This window comes from Schistocerca gregaria, chromosome 4, assembly GCF_023897955.1.
Source record: "Schistocerca gregaria isolate iqSchGreg1 chromosome 4, iqSchGreg1.2, whole genome shotgun sequence".
Classification (NCBI taxonomy): Eukaryota; Metazoa; Arthropoda; class Insecta; order Orthoptera; family Acrididae; genus Schistocerca; species Schistocerca gregaria.
This window is the reverse complement of record NC_064923.1, coordinates 678229760-678255046: the sequence shown is the minus strand read 5'-3', so window position 1 is coordinate 678255046 and position 25287 is coordinate 678229760. Positions and strand designations below refer to the sequence as shown.

Below are 25287 nucleotides of genomic sequence, written 5' to 3'. Positions count from 1 at the left end.
TGTTTACTACATTGACATCAAATGCAAGCAAATATCATTTCAGTAATTATATAACTGAAGATTGTAGGATTCACTTGGTGTTTACCCTTGTTTTTCCTCAAGATGTGCCCAAATGGGGAAGCAAGTTTTAAGATTCCAGGGAGTAAAGACAGCCACCCCTCAACAGTACACATAATTGTAAGTAGAGAAAATGTTACAAATGTCAAAGCAAATAACACTGAACGAAAACATCAAATGACACTGAATGAAAACATCAAATGAGCTGCTCATGACGACAAACATATCTGAACAGAACAAAAGCAAATCGCTGAAGATCAGATGACATGCTTTGTTTCAACTGACAATGATTAACTGTGAAATCCAAATCAATATAAACACAAATATAAAATCAATATAAACTTGAAATGTCAGAGCCACCTAAATGAAATGTGCATCGGGAAACAGATTCTATGCAATGTATATGGTGAAGAACAAAAATAATTATGATTATGGGTGTATGAGAAATATCATGTATATGCAAATAACCAAAAATTCCAAAATGATCCCATGCCTTTTCAAGTGACATCAAATGGAATAATGAAAAAGTTTTTGGTCTTCAGCCATAGGATTTTGAACAAAGGATGGCAGCAGCAAATTCTTGTAACTTAAGGGTTTATGCTCTGATTTAGGGGCCAAATAGGAAATAATATGTTTGTGTTATGAGTTTTCTAATTACCAGAGTAGCTACTGTTTGCATGGTGCTGGTCTTTTGCGTTTGACACATTATTTGCTCAGAATCCATCATCTAATTAATTAGTAACATTTTTCAATTATAGAGGAATATGCTAATATGTGTCTCCAACATCAAAGGGTGAAACTTACATCTTTATTTAAGTGTTTCAACAATTATTCTCATACTGGATTAATAACATTTTTTCCATCATAGACTATTTTCATGGCATGGTGGGTATTGGTAGTTCATGGTTTGGTATTATAGAGCCTGCAGTTTGATGATGAGTTCATTTCAATCATTAATAATGAGTGCTTCAAAATTTATCAACACCAACCATCAAATTTACAATTAAATGTGCATTCCACCATGTGCAGCTACATGCCAGCCACTAAAATGACAGAACCTGCTAAAAGCAAAGTAGTAACAAAGATTCATTTTAATCTAAATGAAAATGGTATGAATAATACTGCAAGGGCATGAGGGTGCTTGTGCAATATGAGTGAAATTCATTCCCTGAAGATTAAATGCTGTCATGGATGCAAGAACAAGTCTATGCAACATTAGCTACAATGCTGACATCTTTGGAATTATTCAAATCTTCAGCTTTCAATTGAAGTTTTAACTTGCACTTGAAAAGAATAATAATATTCTTTCTACTGATTTTGACTTCTGATTAATGTACAGCAGTTTCCAATTTTTCTATTTTGTTAATAAAAAAAATTAACTATTGGATGAGATGGTAAAAATATCAAGATCTCTGTCTTGTTATTTTGCCAAAAAGGGTCAAATTTAAGAGTTAATGAATCACAGTATTACATAATTTCAAATTGATTATTTGGAGCTATATAATTTTATGAATGTGAAAAAATAAAAATTATTGGTAAGAAAGATTGTCAATCATTTTTAACAGCATTTATTTAGGTCTCAATATAACATTTGATTGATTAAGATTATTCTGCTTTATTCTCACAGAAATTAAGACAGTTTAATTACTGCTACCAAGTGCCTTCCAGGAAAGCCAGTTATAAATATCCCTCTGTCTATTGCTCTAACAAAAAATTACAGGGTTTCATTATTTTAATACACTGGGCATGCAAAGACTTTTTTCATTTTATTGTGTCAGTTAAAAACAATTACAGGTGTTAATACAGCACCTCTTTTGCTTTTCATTTACTTATTGTCATCATATCAATGAACCAAGTATTTTATTATGTGCTTGCCAGTTTTGAATTTCTGTAACAGAAAACAGTCTCAGCTTCATTTATTCTTGTTTTCTGTTAACATCTACATCTCCTGTTTAAACAAAAAATCTTGAACCCATCGCTCGCAAGTCAACTGTTTTGATTTTGAAAGAAGATAACACATTTACTGGATACAGAAATATTACAGGTCAGAAAAAAACATGTGCTTTTGTTGCATACTTGTGAAAATCTGATATCTATGACAAACACAAAAATCTACAACAGTCACTTAAAAATAACAGGTATTTCCCTATTTATTTGTAGTTTTTGATGCTTATCTAATTGTCTGTAAAAAAAAAAAATCATGTCACCTGTACTAGCAGTAATTATAGTACAAAGTATGTAATTTTATTATAAATGATCCGTTCTTATTTTAGTTATAATATGAAACTGAACTGTATTCTCTGAACTCAATGTAATGATAATGGATCCTAATGCTCTTCACTGGCGTTCTGTAATGGTTTCACTCCCCTGAAAGCAAAACGAAAAGGAAATCATTCACTCATCTGCCCATCACGTTCTGTAGATAACAATATGTACAAGAATCTTTAGAGATGTGGGATCAGTGAAAGCTTACAAAATAAAGCAGTCGGTAGAAACTGCATGTAGAACGTAAGTTTCATTTGGTTTTATAGATGGTTTGAAAGTCATGTGTCATAGCAGAGGTGGGTGTTAGGCAGTAATATTGTACAGTTTCAGTGTTGTAATGGCATTGTTATTTCACAGTTTTAGGAGAAATTGGCAGCAACTACAGCTGTTATTAGATTTCTGCATGCAGAGAAGCAAATGCCAGGACATCTCAACAACTAATCATGCCAACTGTTTGGGCCTGACACAGTGAGCAGCAGTAAATTCAGGTGAAACAACAGGCAACAGGCAGTTCACTTAAGACAAATCAGTATGCACAATGAGTATAGTGGCTGATCATTCCTACCAATGCCAGACCTTATGGAAGTGCTTACCAAACAATTTTGCAGAACTGACACTTCACAATTCCAGAAACTTCTTGCCAATTCCCACTTGCCTACTGCTGCATAAAACTACCATCTGATGACTTGGTTTTCACAAAGTGTGTGCAAGATAGATTCCAGAGTAGTTGATGGAGTAACAGAAAACAAATCTCTGCCCACAGCACTGTCATTCCTTCAGCACTATGAAAAGAAAGGTGACTATTTTGCTTATATTGTCACGGGGGATAAAACTTGGGTGTCACATGGAACAATAGAAACAATGAAAGTAAAAATAAGGGAGGGTGTAAGTGAGAAAGGGGATGTTTGCTTGGGGAGGGGGTGGGGAGGAAGAGTGTTGGGGGAAGCAAGAACACTATCTGGATAAGGAAGGAATGGTGCAGACAGAAGAGAGAATGGAAAAGGTAAAGTGAGACAGTAGGAAACAGGTTAGTGGAGGTTAGTGGATGTTAGGTCAGGACAATTGTGTGAGCACAGGACATGCTGGAGAGACAACTTCCATCTGTGTAGTTCTGAGAAACTAGTGCTGGAAGGGACTATCCGAATTAGCTTATGCACTGAAGTAGCTGTTGAAGTCATTTGTGTTTTAATGCACAGCATATTTAGCAACTGGATGGTGAAATCTGTGCTTTGCTGCAGTTTGACAGTGATCATTCACATAAGTAGACAGTTGGTTTCTTGCAATGCCCACATAGAATGCTGCACATTAATTGTAGCATAGCTGCTATATAAAATGGCTGCTTTCACATGGGACCTTGCCTTTTACAGGGTAGAAAATACCTGTGACTAGACTGCGATAGAAGATGGTGGTTGGGTGTATGGGACAAGTCTTGCACCTGGATGAACCACAAGGGGATGACCCATGGCATGCACAATTGGAAGTAGAACTGAAATAGGAATGAGCAAGGATATTCTGTAGGTTGGTTGGGCAGCAGAACATATCCTTGGTGATGTGGATGAGATTTGGGGTAGGATATCTTTAATTTTGAGGTATAGTGAGAGGTAGTTGAAGCCCTGGTGAAGGATGTGGTTCAGCTTTTCAAGTCCAGGGTAATCAGAGGAGTGCTGGTTGATGACTGGTTAACAGGTTTACTAGAGTCAGATGAGGAGGTTACATGGGAGGTCTGTTTATATATGAGCTGGATAGAATAGTGTCTGTCAATAAAGGCTATCTGGTATGAACAGATGTATTTATGAAGCTATCTGAGAGGTGGAGATTGACATCTAGCAGGGTGGCTTGTTGTGTTGAGAATGACCATATGAAGTGCATTTGGGGGTAGGATGAGTTGAGGTTATGGTGGAAAGAGCAAAGATTGTCCTGTCATGAGTCCAGATCATAAAGATGACATCAATGAATCTGAATAAGACAAAGGATTTCGTGTGTTGACTAGATGGGGAGGAGCCTTACAGATGGTCCATAAATAAGTTGGCATAGGATTGTGTCATGTGAATACTAAAGGCAGTACTACAGATTTGTTGATAGATTTGGCCTTAAAAAGTGAAGTAAGTGTGGATCAGGATGTGGTTGACTAAATGGAGGGTGGGTTTGGTATCAGGAGGATGCTGAGAAAGGTAGTGGGCATGGGAGATGTTGGTGAATAATGATGTTGCATCCACAGTGAACTCTGTGGGACACTGGTGGTAAAAGGACAAGAACTGAGGAAATGTGTTATAGGAAGTGAGTGGTGTCTTGAATGTAAGATTGGAGGTTACAGACATTAGTTTGGATGTGTTGTCAACAAAAGCACAGGTTAATTTTGCAGGAGCATTGTTCCCAGCAACAATGAGACAACCAGCAGGGAGACCCGTGTGGGTTGTCTTTGTAGAGTTTGCCGAGTAGGTAAAAGATGGGAGTACGGGGGTTTGCTAGTGTATGAAGGGAGATGGATTCAGGGGTCAGGTTTTAGGATGGACTTAAGGCCTTGAGGACCTGCTGGAGGTCCTGTTGCACTTCTAGGGTGGGATCATGATTGCAAGTTGCATATGCAGAAGTGTCAGAAATTTGGTGGAGTCCCTGAGCCATGTAGTCATGTGATTAATGACTACTGCTGTGGAGCCTTTGTCTGTGGGAACAATGGTAAGGCCTGGATTAGTTTTCAGGTTACGTATAGCTGTGTGCTCCATGGGAGTGATGTTGGACTCATATGATAGGAAAGTGAGGCCAGATCAGAAGTGAGGAACATCTGAAAGGTTACCAGGGGATGACTGGATGGAAAGTGAGGAGAATCATGGTTGCAGGGAGGGTGGAACCATTTTAAAAAAGGGTTCTGTATGGTGTCTTAGTTGGCTGTTGTGAGCAGAGAGTGTGGCAAAAAATTGTTTTCACTTTCAAAAATGTGTATAGTTCAACTTAGGTTTAGAATTACAGGTGATGGCTTTAGAAAGAATGGACACTTCTGCAAGGGTCAGAGTTTTGGGAGACAGGTAAAAAACAATTATGGGTTGAGTGTCAAGCAGCAGTTTGTTTCTGAGTTGTTTGTGTCTGAGAGTGAAGAATGTTTTTGGGGATTTGAAAGGCAGAATAAGGTAGCAGGGCAAGGGAAGGGGAGCTATGAGGGTTTAGTGTATGTTTGGGGAGTGGGGGTGGGGGGGTGGGGGGAGTTGTATCAGAGTGGTAGTCTCTTTCCTGGTTGTAGGTAATCCCATGTTGGCACAGAACAGGAGTAGATGGAACAACTTCAGCAGGTGGTGCAGGGAATGCTGTTTCTATTGCAGAAATACCATTCAGCAAGTTGTCACCACAGAGTAAAAGGATTTTGCACAGGAGTAGAGGCTGTCAAGTGTGGTTTGAGCTTGGATTATATGATTGTGAAGGGCTAGATTGGTGAGTGTGAGGGACTGGTGGATTTGGAAAAGGCAAAGGTTATTGTGGTAGGATGGGTGACAGCTCGAGATGCCAATTTCAATAGTAAGTCCATTATGTGGGATACCATGTGCCAGACAAGATTTCAAAAAGAGGATGTGTGCTTGGAGTTTTGCTGGGGCAAAGGAGAGTTTTCAGAATTTGTAGAGAAAGAATTAGTGGGGATTCATGGCTGGATGGTCAAGAGACAAAAAGTGACAGAAAAAAACTTAAAACAGAGTGTAGATAAGAAGGTGAAAATTAATGGTTCAGGTGTTATAATGGAAATAAATGGTAGGTACTGTATATGACTATGAGAGGGCAGGATATGATGGACAGAGAATTCCCAATAATTCCCATCTGAGTAGTTCAGAGAAACTGGTGCAGAAAGGAACCAAATGACCCACTTAGTGAGGAAGCTGTCAAAATCATTTGTGTTGTGTTGTGGTATGTGGGAAGTTAGAAGGAAGACCATAAAATGTTTTAATGATGCAGAAAGCAGTAGTTTCACTCATAAACAGATATGTTTGACCAAAAATTCTCACATGCCATAATAAATAAACACATCTAGTAGCTATGATACAATGATATATAAATATGCATTACCAACTAACAGTCAAGTTTGGCAGCATGAGTGACTAGTGGAGACTGTGTTAATAACAGCACTGAGATTAGAAGTCAAAAATAGTTGTCACTGTAGAAGTAGGGAGTTGTACTGTATTTACAGCATGATGGGCATTACAATAGTGGGCATACATATTGCGCAATAAAGGATAGCCAGTGTGGTCTGGAAGCAAGTACTGCAGAGGAAAAAAAAAAAGTATTGCCATATTAAGGAATAAAGAAGGGGCAAATAAAGTGTAGAAGTGAAGAATGATAGTAACAGAGGTAATAGAAAATGGGGTGGAAAAGAGCCAAAAAAGCAATATATATCAAAAACAGAAATTTCTGGATGGAATAGTATGTAAAATACAGGAAACGCAAGTATCCACTTATAAATGACTCGTGTGTCATGTGAGGCACGGCTTTCGACAGAAGACTCAGCAGTTGCACAATAAAACAAAAGGAGTTCAGGGGGTATATAAGGTTTAGAAAAAAGGAGATGGGAGGGGAGGAGAGAAGGTGGAGATGAAGGAGATAGGGGGTGAAGAGAGAAAGGGAGAGGGGTGGAAAAATCAGAAATAAGGGTGTGAAAAGGGGAGAGGGAGGAAGGGAAAGAATCATCACAGAGGCTGGAGGAAGAATGGTGGGAGAAGCCAGTACACAATTTGGACAGGAAAGGAGTGGTGGGGACAAAAGAGAGAAGAGGGAAAAGTAAGACTGGAAGTGGGAAATGGGTTCGAGGAGGTATAGGCCTGAGGGACTATGAGAGGGCAGGACACTCTGGAGAGAGAATTCCCAATAATTACCATCTGTGTAGTTCAGAGAAACTAGTGCTGGTAGAGAGTAACCAAATGCCCCAATTAGTGAGGCAACTGTTGGAAGTCGTTTGTGTTGTGGTGTGAATCATGTTCAGCTACTGGGTAGTTAAGTTTGGGGTTCGCCACAGTCTGGCAATGGCCATTCATGTGAATAGACAGTTGGCTACTTATCATGCCCACATGGAATGCTGCACAGTAATTATACAATGAATTATATGTAACTTGGCAGCTTTCACATGTGGCCTGACCTTTTATAGGCTAGGAAAATGACTGACAGAGATGTGGTAGAGGTGAAGAGTGGGACAGGTTTTGCACTTAGATCAATCACAGTTGAGAGGAGGACTGGAATACGAATGGACAAGTATATTCTATAGGTTGGATGGGTGTCAGAACACAATTTTGGCTGATGTAGGTATGATTTTAGGTAGGATACTTTCAATCTCAGGGCTCAACAAGTAGTAGTTGATTCCCAGGTGAACGATGTATTCAGCTTTTCAAGGCTAAGGTGATACAAGGTGCTCAGAGGAGTACTTTTAACATGTTTATAAGTGCCAGAGGAGGAAGTGACACAGGTGATCTGTTTATGGATGAGCTGGCAAGGATACTGTCTGTCAATAAAGACACTGATAAGGTTATCGGAATATTTCAAAAACTCCTTTGGGGCAGGGTTTGTGAAGTTTTGGGATTGTAAAAAGTAGGAGTAGTGTTAGGAGTAGTAAATGGTAAGAAGAGTGTGGAGGGTTGCTGGCATGAGAAGGGAGAGGGATTCCTAATACCAGCAACCCCCAGCACCCCCATGGGAAACCTCTTGCTATTTCCTCCATTATCTCAACACCTACTACCAAATCCATCTCACCTTGTCATTCTCAACTCAGCAAGCCACATTTCTAGATGGCTATAAATATGTCTGTTCATATCAAGCACAAGAACCACCAACAGTATCTTCACTTGACAGTTGTCACATGTTCCATGGCGAAAAGTCTCTTCCTTACAGAGTCACCACCCACGGGTGTCACATCTGTAGTGGAAAGCAGGAGTTATCAAAACATATCCGTAACCTTACCAGAGCCTTTGCTGACAGACAATATCCTATCTAGCTCGTCCATAAAGAAATCTCCCATGTCATCTGCATCTCTAATCAGTAAGCTTGTTAAGCAGCCACCTAGCAGCACTCCTCTCATCACCCAACATCACTCTGGCCTTCAAAAGCTCAACCACAACCTTTACCAGGGCTTTGACTACCTCTCATTGTGCCCTGAGATGAAAGATATCCTGCCCAAACTCCTACTACCACCAAATGTTTTGTTTTGCTACTCACCCAACCTACAGAATATCCTCCATTGCTAATAAGTGTGCACGTCATGGGTCATTCCCTTATGGTTGATCCAGGCACAAGACATGACCCATTCACTCGATCACCATCTCCTACTGCAGTCTTGTCAAAGGTATTTTCTATCCTATAAAAGGCAAGATTGCATGTGAAAGCAGTCATATTATATATCAGCTATACTGCATTTACTTTGCGACATTCTGTGTGGGCATGACAGGTAACCAACTGTCTGCTCATATTGAGTTGTCACCACCAAATTGATCCAAACAGCAAATTTAACCATCCAGTTGCCAAACATGCTGCATGCCACAGCACAAATGATTTCAACAGCTCACTAACGAAGCGGACCATTTGGTTAGTCCTTTCAATCAAAAGTTTCTCTGAACTATGTAGATAGGAATTTTTGCTCCAGCATATCCTGCATTCTTGCAATCCCCATAAAACTCCACTAATATATTTGGCACTGCTTCGCCTTAACTTTCTTCTTATGTCTTCAGTCCACACCACTCCTTCCCTGTCCAAAACATGTACTGCCTTCTCCCATCATTCTCCTTCCCCCCCCCCCCCCCCCCCCCCCCATGTGGACAGTCTCTCCCCCACTACCCCCTCAACTCCTCCATTTTCCCCACCTTTCTCTTTCTCTGCTTCTTATATACTCTGCCATCTGAACTTGCTTTGTCTTGTTGTGCAGCAACTGAGTCATCTGTCAAAATACCTCCCTCACACTATCCAGTTCTCCTCCCCCCCACCCCCCATCACCTGTGTCCTTCCCTACCCCTCTCCTCACATACATCTCAGGCAGCTGCTATTATTAATCCATAGTTTTGTTTGTGTGTGGATACAGGTGTCTGTCTGATTGTGTGTGTAAGAGACAAACAAGAGCTGTAAAGCTAGTATAAGATTTTATGTATCTCTGTTACCTGTTTGTTAAAACGAATAGCAGCCAACAGAGCCTATTCTGTATCAAAAATTTCTTGGGGCTTAAGTAATATCAACAAATTAATGATTTATAAAATACTTAAAAAACCAGTGCTCACTTGTGCCTGTAAACTTGCTCATTAATATAAAAAAATAATGGAATGACAGATGAGTGTGGGAGAAAGTTACTTTGAAGAATTGTAGGAGCAACCTGTGAAAGAGGAAAATGAAGGAGATGGTACAATAATGAAGTTTACATTATAAGAGGTGTGACTGGAAAGTTTTAAGAATGGGCTTGTAATGGCACAATGGTGGTACTTACATGCTACTGTGATGTCTCTCCTTCAAAATAGACCCCATCTGACTGAACACACTGACTTCAAATGGAGTTTCCACTTTTGGAAAAATTTCCTTAAATTTTTTTTTCCTAAAGTGTGTTAAGGACACTCTCCGTATTTGCCTGAATGTCTTCAATTGAGTTAAACCGCCTCCCTTTCAGTGAAAATTTCAGTTTAGGAAACAGGTAGAAGTCCACAGGGGCCAAATCAGGGGAATATGCCAGTTGTGGAAGGACAGGAATTTGATATTTGGTCAAAAATTCAACGATGGAGAAGGCATGATGTGCCGGAGCATTGTCATGGTGTAGCACCCAACTCCTATCTTTCCACAATGCAGGCCTTTTCTTCCACACCTCTTCGCGCAAATGCTCAAGGGAACATTTATAGTATTCCTGGTTAATTGTCTGTCCTCCAGAGGTAAATTCATGATGCACAATACTGGTAGAATCGAAAAAAATCACCAACATTGTTTTCATCTTTGACCGACTTTGACATGCTTTTTTCAGTCATGGTGAACTTGGGGTCTTCCACGGCGAAGACTGCACTTTGGTTTCAGGATCATATCCATGTCATTTTTAGTCTGATTAATCAGTTATTGGCACACTTCAAGTTGGTATTGTCTCTGGTCACTTGCTAACACTTTTGGAATTAATTTCGCGGACACTCGATACATGTTCAGATCGTCATTTAAAACTGACTGAACTGCATAGAAACTTAAATAAATTTCATCAGCCACCTCTCTAATTGTAAGTCTATGATCAGAGTGCATTAAGTCGCAAACTTTCACAACATTTTCATTCATTTTTGAGGTGGAAGGACAGACGGACTGTGGTTCAGCTTCAAATAATTCTCAGCCATTTTTAAATTTGTTGAACTAGGTAAAACATTTGACTGGCTCATATAGTTATCTCCAAAAGCAGATTTTAATAGTTCATAAGTCTCAGAAGCTGATTTACCATTTTTAAAACAAAATTTCATACAAACTTGTTGCTCCTTTTTTATGTCCATTTTCATGCAGACAGAATCTGGCAACAAGCCCTAACAGACCCACATTCAACCAGCTGTCACAATGAACTGCAAAAAGGAAATGCAGTTTCCTGTTAGAGAGCGTTCAAGGAAAAGGAAATGACTGACTCCCCACCCTCCCTGTACCTGCCTGCCGAACCAATAAGCAGTTGCGGATCCATTCTTAAAACTTTCCAATCACAGCTCATATCTAAAGATTCACCTATTAGAAGAATAGTGATATCATTCAGGCTGAGCACATGGAATGGATAAGTGACACAGAAGTAACAAAGCATATTGGATGGAAATCCAATGAGTCAAGGAGTACGGAGTTGACTGAGAACTATGCAGATAGATGGAGTCACAGAAGACCTGCAGAAAATGGGCTGTAGGGAATGGAAAGCTCAAGTGTTGAATTGTGGTAAATGATGGAGAACTGTTGAAGATGTCACAATTTACACTGAACTGTAGAACCTGAAGATGAAGGAGTTGCTTGTTTGTTAGTCTACATAGTTTTAAATTTTGTAAGATTAAGTATTAAAGTATCATACGTGAACCATTTTTAGGCCTGCTCTGACATTGCTTAGGTTTTGTGTGATGCAGCTGAACTTAGTTCCTCACTTAAGGTCCTCATGTCATTAACAAACATTGATTTATGAACAAATCATATATGTCTGTAAGTTATACAGTATTCCCCAAAATTTAATGGTTACTGACTTAACTATTTCATAATATCCATCACAGTAGTTGTCTAGGAACTGCATCTGATTTTCAGCACTATTTTCATTTACATCTTGCTTAATAAGGCACTGCATAATATTAGCTTTATTCTAGCAGTGTCATTGTTTGAATACAGTTTGGAGGGAGAATGGGGTAATCTCCATATATACATGCTGTTCCAATTAGAAATATAAACAAACAAACTGTTATAATGAAAGAACTTAACTTTTTCTATTGTTGAGTAAACACACACTCCCAGAGGTAAACCCCACCACTTCATGACAGCACTGAGCTGCAAGACACAAGTGCACCTGTGACAGGGCACATCTCAAATTATATGCTGATGAACTGTTCAAGCCATTATCAATGAGCACAACATTCTGCAAGTGGTACTCCAAGAGTTTCTAATTTGTCCAGTATTTAATCATTTATGGCCTTGACTGTCTTCCACTAATATTCATAAATTCATTGATTGATTCAAAGACTTCAAATGCCTTTTTCTCTAAATTTTGAAGTATGTAACACAGAATCAGTAAATTCTGCTCCTGGTGGGAAATGTCAAGAGTTGCAGCAACAATAATTCCGTAGGTGACAGACTCTTCTCGTTGACGTAAATTGGTTTTCAATAGTTTTTCACCATATAAAGAAATAAATTTCATTCTGAAAGTACTTTGATAGATAGTGAGCTTGACCTATCATACTTTTCTTCACAAGTTGGTTTTCTTTTACTCTGGCTACATGCTCATGAGTTACTTCATCACATTTTCCAGTCAGTTCCAATACTCCACAAAAATTTCCATTGTGACCATCAACAACCTGAGTATATTTCTCTTGGAAATCTACACCTCTACTACTTAAGGAAAAAAGTTGTGTCCAGAATTCTTTGTAATATAGTTTTTCATCATGTTGCTCCACAATTAATGATCTATCAAAGGTAACTGTCAACACCATGTCCTTTCAATGACATTTGAAGAGGTTATCACTGTACCTAGTGTTTTCAATGCTGAGAGCTTTTGTCATGCATTGATAACACCCTGTACAGTGTTTTGATTAAGGGCCAGAAAACAAAGGGTAGCTATCACCTCAGATGCAATGAATTATTATTCTAAATGGAGTACAGTATCACAAGGTGTGTCTTGAGGCCCCATTTTAAGGCCAGTTCTGTTCCTACTCTATGTAAATGAATTACCCATAAAAATAAATTCCCCATCAGTTCTGTTTGCAGACAATACTTCTTTTTTAATTGAAGATGATGATGCAGAAAAAATTCCAAGCTCCATTTTTAAGCACACTGGATACATTAGAAAACTGGTACCAGTTAAATGGGTTGAAAAAAAAAATAAAATCCATACAGTACATTTCAAAACGTAACATTCAAATTGTGTGGAACTTAAAATGCAACAAAACAAACTAGCTATGAAAGAAGTTGACACGATCAAATTCCTGGGACTAAATGTGGACAAGAACTTAAGCTGGAATACACATATTGACTTCCTATCAAATAAACAAAGAAGTTTTGCATTTGCAATATTAGCATATTCCACTGACTTGAATATAAAAATTGCTTATCATAGTTATTTTTAATCTGTCATTATGTATGGGATAATTTTCTAGAGAAGTTTCAAGTAGTGTATCTCGAATACTGAAACTGTAAAAGAAAATTGTTCAGTACATGTGTACTGCACAGCAGACAGACACTTGTCATCCATTATTTTGGAAGCTATGAGGGCAATCCGAAAAGTAAAGTCTCCTATTTTTTTATAAGTACAGAACTCTGTTTGTGTGGTAGTTGGTCACACTGTTATGAAGAGTGCTTCATGCACTGTGTGTAAACGTGAGTACGCTGCACTGAGGCGCTCAGTGTTGCCTTGGCAGCCATTGAGAATGGAGCTCCCATTGGATGTTACCACCAAGTGCAAATTGCATGCAGTTATTCGGTTTTTGAACACAAAGGGCACTGCGCCGATTAAATCCATCACCATTTGATGAAAGTGAATGGTGAGTTGTGCATGGATGTCAAAAATGTTTGTAAGTGGTGTAGAGAGTTTGCAGCTGGTCGGACCGAAATTCACGACAAACAAAGGAGCGGAAGACCATCAGTTTCTGAGGAGACAGTGTTGAAGGTTGAGCAAAGCACGTGTGAAGATCGATGGATCACCCTGGATGATATCTGCGTGTTTGTTCCTGAGGTTTCCCAAAGCACTGCTCACAGAATTTTAATGGAAACATTAAACTACCGGAAGGTGTGTGCAAGATGGGTGCCACACATGCTGACTGAGGACCACATGTGGCAACAAATTGATGCTTCCTGTACATTTATTCACCGCCTTGCCTTGCAGCCGAACAGGACAACTTTCTGGACTCAGTTGTCACTGGTGACGAAACCTGGGCATACCACTTTACACCTGAGATCAAGCAACAATCACGCCAGTGGCAGCATCCTTCTTCGCCAAAGCCGTGTTAATTAAGACAAACACAGTCTGCCAGTAAAGTCATGACAACGGTTTTTTTGGGATCAGAAAGGGGTATTGTTGGTCGACTTTATGCCAACTGGGACCACAATTAACGCTGACAGGTACTGTGAGACTAAAAAAAAAAAAAAAACAGAAATGGGCAATTCAGAACCAGAGAAGAGGAATGTTGAGCAAAGGTGTACACATTTTCCATGACAACGCACGCACACACATCACTCAGCAAACTGATGCTCTCCTGCAACAGTTTCAGTGGAACATAATCACCCACCCACCCTATAGTCCTGATTTTGTGCCTGTGGTATCAATAGCTACGATGACACTGCTTAGGTGGGCACTACGACAGAGACCGACGACAGCGCCCTCTAGCTGGCGCTGGCAAGCCCTACGAGCATTGCCACAGATTCTCCCCATTTGATCAGGTGCAGCCAGCCAGGAGACTTCGCTTCAGCATCGCACCTACAAACAAAGTTATGTAATCATTTATCACCTTGTTTTTGCACCAGTAAACCACTTCCTTGCAGTACCGACTTGTACTACCTTTTCACATTTCTACCCATGCGGCACCTCCCAGGCAGGATACAAAAGTGCCCAGTGACTATCACCTGTTTCCTAAGTTAAAAGAACATTTGTCTCGAAAGCGATTCAGCTCCGACAACGAGGTGAAAGAAGAGTTTTATAACTTTCTGAACAGAACGGCGGTGAGCTGGTATGAGATAGGCATACAAAAACTGCCACAGCGTCTACAAAAATGAATCGACAGAAATGTGTATAATGTCAAAAAATAGATAAATGTTCAAGCTGTAAACTGATGTGTACAAGATGACAGCCAAGTTGAAAGTGTATCGTGTCTCAACGAAAGAACATTAATTTCGGTAGTAAAAGGAAAATGTGTGCAAGTTGTAAGAATGAAATACTGAAGCTGAATGAACAGATATCCAATCTAAGGTTTACAATCGATGCTCAAAAAGTGGAAATAAGTTAACTACAATCTGAAAAACGTGATACACTAATGAAGAAAGAAGACTTGGTCTCGGGAAAATGGAAGATAATGACTGAAAGGAAAAAGGGAAAAGATATGAAAGTGAAAATATAGTGTAAAAAAACTCTTTTTAAGTGCTTTCAGCTGTGGATTCAGCGAACACGTCAGAAAAGTTTGAAAAGTAGGCAAACTGTTGCTCATTGTAAGTAGGTCAAACAGTGAAAATATTGCGTCAGGAGATAATCTAAAAACTCCGAAAATAAGTGCGCAAACCTACACTACCACAGACTCCAATGCATGTAAGAAAACTATGTTAAAAATGTATCTCCAGTGAACCTGCAAACTGAAGAAAATTCAGAATAAATGCGGAAAAAACGACACTAGTCAGGTGAGAAGAAGAACCTTAAATCCTCCAGTTACAAAAATTGTGAAACATAAAACAATCTGTGTGATAGGCGATAGTCACTGCTGTAAAATTTCTGCAATGTTGATGAGAACATATAGTTTCAAGGCATCTGGTTTCATAAAGCCAGGGTCTCCACTGAGTGAAATAACGGACCTAACATCAACTAACATAGCTAGTTTCAATAAAGATGATTTCGACGCATTAATAGGAGGTTATTACAAACATGAGGATATGCTTAAATAATTTAACCCACACAAATGTATCCATTGTGAACATCCCACATCGTCATGATTTACCACCCTGAACTGCGAAATTAATGTGACAAACAAGTGTATCACTGAAATATGCATGAACTTTAAGAATGTCAGTATTGTAGATATAAACAGATTGGTGTGAAGGTTCCACACAGTCCATGGACTTCATTTAAATACACCAGGAAAGAAATTATTAGCCAAAAAAATATGGACTTGGATTTCGAAGAAGAGTGAAGAAAAAAGTATAAGTGACGAACAAATGGAGATTAAGAAGTGCTTTAGACGAGTTACAAGCTGTTCCATCAGACAAACACAAATTATCAAGTGGTTTAAACCAATTAGGTGAGAAACAAACAATTGTCAGCCAAACGAAAATTACGAAATGGTTTAAACTGAAGAGGGCAGATGTGGATGAAGCAAAACTTATACAAGCTCCAGGAGTTAACTCACCTGCTTATTGCCACTAGCAAACAGAAGCCACACACCAGAAAGATACTGAATTTTTTTAGGGTAAGTGCTGTATTAGAAATGCCATTAGATAAAGAATCAGAAACCGTTTCAACTAAAGTTACTAAATACCCAGATTTTGCTATACTACACCATAATGTTCAGTCACTCACAAATAAAATTTCCATGTTGGAAGCACTACTCCAGTATGCACTAAATGTAGACATTGGCTATGAAATGACAAAGTGAAATTAACCTCAATCTCAGATTAGCAAGTCATTTTAGCTGAGAGTTTTCCGAACATTTTGGCTCTGCTATCTTTGTGAAAGAACAGATAAAGTTCTGTGATGTCAGTAAAAGTTATATTGACTCAATTGAAAAAGACTTTGAACTTTCCAGTACTAAACTGCCAGAGCTTAATTTCATAGTTATTAACATTTATAAAGCACCAAGTGGAAACCTATCAGTCTTCATGAATAAACTAGAGGTTTTGCTGAACAGGATCAGTACACTAAATATGAAGATAGTGCTTTGCGGGGATTTCAGTATTGATTTTTCAAAAGACAGCAGCACCAGAGATGCGTTGATAAATATGACCGACACATTCAATATGATCCCCACAATACACTGCCCAACAAGATTAACAGAATGCACAAATTCATTATTGACCAAATATTCATATCAGAAACAAATTCCAGATTCACAAGCAAAGTACTGAGCATGAGCTATAGTGGTCATGGGGCACAGCTCCTGTAGAAATGCCAACAAGTAGTATCAGTTCCGAAAAAGTAGTTGAAAAAAGAACCTTTTCTGAAGATAACATTAGAATTTTTAATCTCTTACTGGCGAAGGAAAACTGGGAAAGCATCGCCATTCAGAACAATGTTGATAGCATGTACATGAGTTTTCAGAGCGACTTTCTTCACTATTTTAATGTAGCATTTCCAAAAGTAGTAAAAACAGTCAAACTTAACAATAATAAGCAAAGGGTAACTAAAGGCATAAAAATTTCCAGTGAGAGAAACAGTACTGTTGTAAGACATATATAGTAATCCAAGAATTCACAGATTATTCAAAAGCCTACAAAAGAATCTATGGCAGAGTAGTCAAAGAGGCAAAAATTATGTGGAATGACAATTTCATAAGAAACTCATCTAACAAAATGAGATCCACATGGAGAGTTATAAAGAAAGAAATTTAGTTCAGTGCCAAAGGAAAAGAATGTATCATTAACACTAGAAGGCTCAAAAGTCACAGACCCAAATTTGGTTCTGGAAAAATTCAATGAATACTTCACTTCACTAGCTGAAGACATCATTCAAGTACACTGTCAAGGACCAGTCCCAAGTTTCTCCAACAAGACAGTGATCTCGACTGCTTCTATGTATGTTTACGAAAGAAACCCCAATGAAATTAAATCATTAAGCAATAAAATGTCAAGTGGTCTTGATGAAGTACCTGATTTCATTTTAAAAGCATGTGCTCACCATGCAAAAATTTCCAATCTCTCTTTAAAAACTGGTGTATTTCCAGATACTTTTAAAATAGCAAATGTTTCGCCACTGTTAAAAAAAAAGGTTCTTCTGAAAAAATATTGAACCCGACCTGTGTCACAGTTAAGTTCCTTCTCAAAAATTCTAGAAAATCTCTTCTACAAAATGTTTTTAAGTTTCATAAATAAATATGCACCTCTTATAGTACAACAACATAGTTTTAGAAAGTCTAAATCTACACAGACCGTGATTTTCGAATTCTTAGACTGCATTTTAAAATCCCTTGATCAAAATAAATTATGTGCAGGTATTTTTCTAAGATCTATCAAAAGCCTCTGATGTCCTGGACCATAACATTCTGCTCGCAAAATTAGAAAGACGAGGAGTAAGAGGTGTAGCACACAGCTGGTTGTGTTCATACCTAAAATACCGCAGGCAGAAAGTATCACTTCAATATGAATTCAACAAAATGAATAAAACAAGAAACAACTCCTTTCTGTCAAGTGAATTACCAATAAAATATGGTGTACCACAGGTCTCAATCTTAGGTCCACTACTCTTCTTGGTTTATGTGGAAGACTTAGTTAAATATATGAGTACCACAAAAACTATCCTGTTTGCCGATGACACCAGCACATTGCTCAATGGATCCAGTCCAGAAACTTTGCAGTCCACAGCAGAAAGTTCTATGAAAAGACATTCTCAGTGGTTCACAAAAAACAAACTCATTATAAATGCTGAAAAAAAAACTGTATGTTGATTTTCATTTAATTCTTCCAGCTAATCAAATGTCTATTCAAGCACAATTAAAAAATGATCCCCTAGAAAATGTAAGAGTCGCAAAATTTTTGGGTCAATGGGTTCAGCAAGACAAAGTGGGGCACACATATAAATAACTTGTCTAGAAAAGTATCATCTGTGTGCTACGGCCTAAGAATTTTAAAGGCTACAACAAGTAAAACAACAGTACTGCAGGCATACTATGCACAGTTCCACTCACTAGTCCGATATGGGATTGTCTTCTGGGGATACTCAACTCACAGTGTAAATGTTTTTAGAATATAGCTCTAAGAATAATTTGTGGCCTTAGAAAGATGGAGTCCTGTAAATCCCATTTTACTGAGCTTGGGGTTCTAAATGTTCCAAGTTTATTCATTTATGAAACTATCTGGTTCACCGCAGACTACCTCCTGAAAACAGGCAAACTGCTACAGAACAAAAATGTACACAACTATAGTACCAGAGAGAAATCAAATACACATAAAAAATATCGCAGAACAACCACCTATCAGAGGAGCATGATTAACGTTGGTGTAATACTAGACAATAAGGTACCAGAGTAAATAAAAAAAAATGCTACTCATCCAATATTTAAAGCTAACCTAAAGGAATTTCTAATACAGCACTGTTTCTATTCTGTGAGAGAATTACTGAATATGTAACAAAATTAACTGTAATAGCTACCTGTTTTTAATTTGTCTACTATTTTGCTAATACGATGTATTATTGTAACTATTATTTGACCTGTCCAATATCAATTGTACAATCTGTGTTGTATGATACAACTGGAGCAATAAAAAATGAAATCAAATCAGATGTAAACTGTTGTAGAAATAAACAGGTCTATGTGCTTATAAAAAAATAGGAGATCTTACCTTTGGGATTACCTTCATACAAATCCTAACTGTTCTCTCCATATACATTTATGAAATTTCAATCTTCCTACACAGTAAACAAAAATTATTTGAGGAGGATCTTCATATGTATAACACAAGAAATAAAAATAATTTTGTGCTACCCACACCAGCTGAGATTATTTACATGGACCCATAGTATATGGGGATGACAATATACAACAAGTTAATGAGCAAAAATATATTTAATATGAAGCCAGATATTTTAAAAATGAGGCTACAGCAGATTCTGTGGGAGAAATGCCACTATTCAATAGGAGAATTTGTAGAGGATGAAGTGATAATTTTAGCAAGGGATAATTATTTGATTTTATTGTAAGTATGTATAACAAAATATTATTATTATTATTCCATTCATTAACATCAGCTATTCTTTGTTTATGGAATTTTTTTTTTCACAATTTAACGTGTCTCCTGTACCTGAATCAAATGATTTAGGTTATGTACATTATGAGACAAGTAAACCACAAATGACAATTCAAATATAAAACCCTTATTTTGAAAGTTTACTCTGATTTGACTTAAAAATGGTGCAAGGTGAGCAATGAATACTGTTTTTTGACTCACTCCATGTTAACAATTCACATGGAAATTTTTTACATGATTAGTTACTTGCTGTTTTCATGTGCTGCAATGTCTCATGGAAATGTTCCTCTGAAGGGTCAGTTGGAGAAAGACTGATTTAGTCTGAATAGCTGAGAAGCCAGTATAAGATGATGCTATTTCCTGTCACTGTTTACTGCTCATCACTGGACGCCAAGTACCATGTTCATTCAGAATATAACTATTGCTGTCATCAGTATTCATACTAACATCTGGATAAGCACATTCTTCATTACTTTCCTGACATACAGTAAGAATATCTCTGTCTTACTTGTTTCCTTTGATTCAGTTACCTGTCCAGAAGTCAGTGTATCTTGTTCTTGTGTGATTTGCTTTAGGACTGAAACTGAGTGAACAACAGGATACGAGGGCTGGCTATCTGCCGCTGTTATAGGTTCTTACATATCATGAAACTGCACATCTTTTAACTCTTCTGTCTCAAGAAACTTCAAAACTTTTGTAATAATCTGACAACCTTCAGCTACTTTTTCCAATTTGTCTTCTTGTAGCTATCTTTTAAAAGTATTCGACATCTTAAGTTGATGTTGTGTTATTTGATATGAAATGAAACAATACATTCCAGCTAAATTACATTTCTTTATAATATAAATCTGTATTTCTCAAATTGGATTATTAGTAAAGGTTACTCTTACCTTATCTCGTTCAAGAACATTTACACATAAATGAAGATTTAGCAAAATGAAGCACTTTTATACAAAATAATGGAAACTTAACAAAACAAATATCACTTTCAGTAGCAGGATACAAAAATGATAGAATTCATTCCCTGTTGCAAGGGGTCGAGAAGAGAACTGTGACTGATGAGTGATATCTGTTTTCAGAGTGAAGAGGAACAAAGAAATGGCTAGACAGAAAATAGCCAAGGCAGGAACTACCAGCACTAATTTTATTATACCTTGATGGAGCTGTGAGGCAAATCAATGTAAGGTTAGGGATGGCTCTGAGGGCAGCCAACTTTGCTTATGTTTCTCTGGTGACTGTCGGGACTATCAACAGATGGGGTTTCGCTAGGCATGGCCTACACCTAAACAGGACTGCGAAGTGAAGGTTGGTACAGCTGATTCATGAAAGTACAGGGGGTGGATCTTGGGCAACACATGGCCAAATACCTGTTGTCTTGAGTAGGAAAAGTAAGTCTTTTTTAGGATAAATCCAGACAACAGGTTCCCCTGCATAAAGAATATCTCCAGCACTTTCAAAAATATTGGAACAACCACTCACATTACAGATTTTAACACTCCAAATACAAATAAAAATGTTTTATTGCACCACTGAGCATATTTACATGCCATTGGTGTCGTCAGTGTTTACATAATAATAACAACAATAATAAACTTCGATATGACAAATGTTACTAACTACAATAATAATAATCCAGGATGGATGCAACACATATTTGTGCAAATGTAAATAACAACAAGAAGTTTCCTAATAGGTCAATTACAAGATAAATGAACTACATGGTTCAGTGAATGACAAATAGATAATCAGATAACTAACAATAAGTATGAAACAGTAATAAAATACAGGGTGTTTCAAAAATGACCGGTATATTTGAAACGACAATACAAACTAAATGAGCATCGATAGAAATACACCGTTTGTTGCAATATGCTTGGGACAACAGTACATTTTATTCAGGCAGACAAACTTTCGAAATTACAGTAGTTACAATTGTCAACAACAGATGGCGCTGCGGTCTGGAAAAGTCTATAGTACGATATTTTCCACATATCCACCATGCGTAGCAATAATATGGCGTAGTCTCTGAATGAAATTACCCGAAACCTTTGACAACGTGTCTGGCGGAATAGCATCACATGCAAATGAGATGTACTGCTTCAGCTGTTCAATTGTTTCTGGATTCTGGTGGTACACCTGGTCTTTCAAGTGTCCCCACAGAAAGAAGTCACAGGGGTTCATGTCTGGCGAATAGGGAGGCCAATTCACGCCACCACCTGTATGTTTCGGATAGCCCAAAGCAATCACACGATCATCGAAATATTCATTCAGGAAATTAAAAACGTCGGCCGTGCGATGTGGCCGGGCACTATCTTGCATAAACCTCGAGGTGTTCGCAGTGTCATCTAAGGCAGTTTGTACCGCCACAAATTCACGAAGAATGTCCAGATATTGTGATGCAGTAATCGTTTCGGATATGAAAAATGGGCCAATGATTCCTTTGGAAGAAATGGCGGCCCAGACCAGTACTTTTTGAGGATGCAGGCACGATGGGACTGCAACATGGGGCTTTTCGGTTCCCCATATGCACCAGTTCTGTTTATTGACGAAGCCGTCCAGGTAAAAATAAGCTTCGTCAGTAAACCAAATGCTGCCCACATGCATATAGCCGTCATCAATCCTGTGCACTATATATCGTTAGCGAATGTCTCTCATGCAGCAACGGTAGCGGCAATGAGGTGTTGCCGCGTTTGAATTTTGTATGCATAGAGGTGTAAACTCTGGCACATGAGACGATACGTGGACGTTGGCGTCATTTGGACCGCAGCTGCAACACGGCGAACGGAAACCCGAGGCCGCTGTTGGATCACCTGCTGCACTAGCTGCACGTTGCCATCTGTGGTTGCCGTACGCGGTCGCCCTACCTTTCCAGCACGTTCATCCATCACATTCCCAGTCCGTTGAAATTTTTCAGACAGATCCTTTATTGTATCGCCTTTTGGTCCTTTGGTTACATTAAACCTCCGTTGAAAACTTCGTCTTGTTGTAACAACACTGTGTTCTAAGCGGTGGAATTCCAACACCAGAAAAATCCTCTGTTCTAAGGAATAAACCATGTTGTCCACAGCACATTTGCACGTTGTGAACAGCACACACTCACAGCAGAAAGACGACGTACAGAATGGTGCACCCACAGACTGCGTTGTCTTCTATATCTTTCACATCACTTGCAGCGCCATCTGTTGTTGACAATTGTAACTACTGTAATTTCGAAAGTTTGTCCGCCTGAAAATGTACTGTTGTCCCAAGCATATTGCAACAAACGGTGTATTTCTATCTCTGCTCGTTTAGTTTTTATTGCCGTTTCAAATATACCGGTCATTTTTGAAACACCCTGTTGATGCACAGTATGGCATATGTATAGTTTTCAGTTAATATATAATTCATTCTCATAAGGAAAGTGGGTGATTCATCACACACTCAAGGAACTCTTGAGCAGAGTAAATTACTTTACTTTTGATCCACCTCGAAAGACTAGTTTTAAATTTATTTACTGGCACTGTGTAGGCATTTTCAGGTAATTTGTTGAAGTAGACAGTACCAAGATATTTGTAGCTGTTATGTGTCTTTGCAAGCCTGGCATATGGCATATGAACTGTATGTCCACTTCTTATGTTATGGTCATCAACTTTTCTCCATAAGTCAAATTTACTCAGATATTCTTTAACGAAGACAAGGCAGTTGTAAATATACAGGCCAGGCAGTCTCATTATATTTAGTTTCTTAAAATAATCTCAATATGATTCATATGGGTTAAGTTCTGCTATACATCTTATGGCTGTCTTTTGCCATTTAAGCACTAATTTTGAGCCTACAGAATTGCCCCATTATAGTATTCCATAGCTCAGGTACGAATGGAAGAATGCAAAATACGCATACAACAGAAGTTCTTAACTGACACTGCTCCTCAGCTTGTACAGCAGATATATGGCATGTGCAAAAATGCACTGGTTTAACTACAGGTATTTTTAAACATTCTGGATAGTTACCTTCACTTAAAATTTTGTTGATTATTTTAGTCAGTGGCATTACAATTTGATTTCTGATGTATTTAATAACATAATTTGAGAGACCATAGTAGTACTCTGCTCTAGAATTAGTGAGCTTAGCTATTGATTCATTGACTATCTTCTCAGTTACACAAGTCCAGTGAAAGCTAAGTTTGCTTACTGTTCGTTTCTGGCAGCAGTGCCTCTGCCTTGCTCACATTCTCCATTATGCTGTTATCTGATTGAGGACTGACAAAATGCGCATTTGGAATATCAGTTGGAATTGGTGTCTGGTATACTTTATCATCACAGTTAGTTTCCATTTTAATAATTTCCCATGCAGCTTTGCATTTACTTACAGAGTTCAGTATGTATGTATCATTTGCTTTGCACTTAGCTGCCTTGATTTCAGACCTGTAAATCTTTTTCACTTTCATTTACATTTCCTTGTCAGCATTATTGTGCTTGGACCTATCATGATAGAGTAGTATTATGATTCTTATTTTACATAGATGTGGGGTGTATCAGCTTTTTAGATTTTTTGGTTTGATGTAACGATTTTGCTTCGATATTTCCTTTCAGTGTTTCACACATACCATACGTAACAAAGAAAAACAAACAATTGGAAAGAACTAACTTGGGGCATTTTGCAAACTTAACAATCCTTCATCAAAACATGCAATCAATAAAAATAAAATACAATTATTAGAAGTTGAGCTCCAATCTTCAAACTGCAGAGTAGTTTGTGTTACTGATAACTGGCACAGAGAGACAGAAATCCAACATGTAGTGTTATCATTGTATGAAAGGGCAAACTCTTGCTACAGAACTGCTTCAAGGGGTGGAGGATCATGCATTTATATGAGAAAAGGAACACAGTTCAAATCAAGGCATGGCCTCAGTACAGCGAGTGAAGACAAACACTTTGAAATATCAGCCATTGAATTAACAGGGCTTGACATCACCAAGAAATTAAGCATTTTATGTATGTATATATCTCCCAGTGGTAGTGTGGACACTGTTTTCAGTAAATTAACAGAAGTTATAGACAAAGTCTCAAGTACAAAGGTCAACATAATTCTATACGGGCACATTAACATCAACACTAATATCATAAATGAATCCAGCAGCACCCTCATAAATATCCTTCAAAGTTTTGGCATGTCCCTGTTGGTCAATAGTGCAACAAGGGTTACTACAATGACTGCATCAGTACTAGACCATGTGGCCACAAATATGGACAGAGAAAACTGTGATGTAGCTGTAAAAGATCTTGGACTATCAGATCATCTCTGTCAAACAACAACACTAAAATCAGGCACAGACTCATTTCCTAAACTACAAATGACATCTATCAGAAATCAAAATAAAATATTTTTCAAAGGAACTAGCAAAACAGATCTGGGATGAAGTGTATAAGGAAACCAATGTGAATATTAAATTCTCTAAATTCTCCACATTATTTAAATTGAACTCTGAAAACACATTTTCAAAAGTATGCATGGCTGTAGCAACACCTCACAAAAACAGATGAATACCATCAGGTATTAAGAAGTCCTCCCAAACATTTAAATACCTCAGTTCCATGAAAAAGAGTCGCAATGAATCAGAATTGTTAAATTCCTAACATATATACAAAAATATCTAGAGGAAGGTGCTGATTGTCACAAAAGAGTCATTTAATGACAAA

General features: G+C 38.0%; 1 protein-coding gene across 2 annotated transcripts in view; it reads right to left on the bottom strand.

Annotated features, from left to right (window-relative positions):
- Positions 1-1705: 1705 nt before the first annotated feature.
- Positions 1706-25287, bottom strand: part of LOC126267457 (uncharacterized) — a 395985-nt gene continuing 372403 nt past the window's right edge. For both annotated transcript variants that reach the window (XM_049972726.1, XM_049972727.1), the window contains exon 23: positions 1706-2424. In XM_049972726.1, coding sequence (XP_049828683.1) covers positions 2395-2424 — 30 coding nt within the window. In that variant the 3' untranslated portion in view covers positions 1706-2394. The remainder of the gene's footprint in view (positions 2425-25287) is intronic.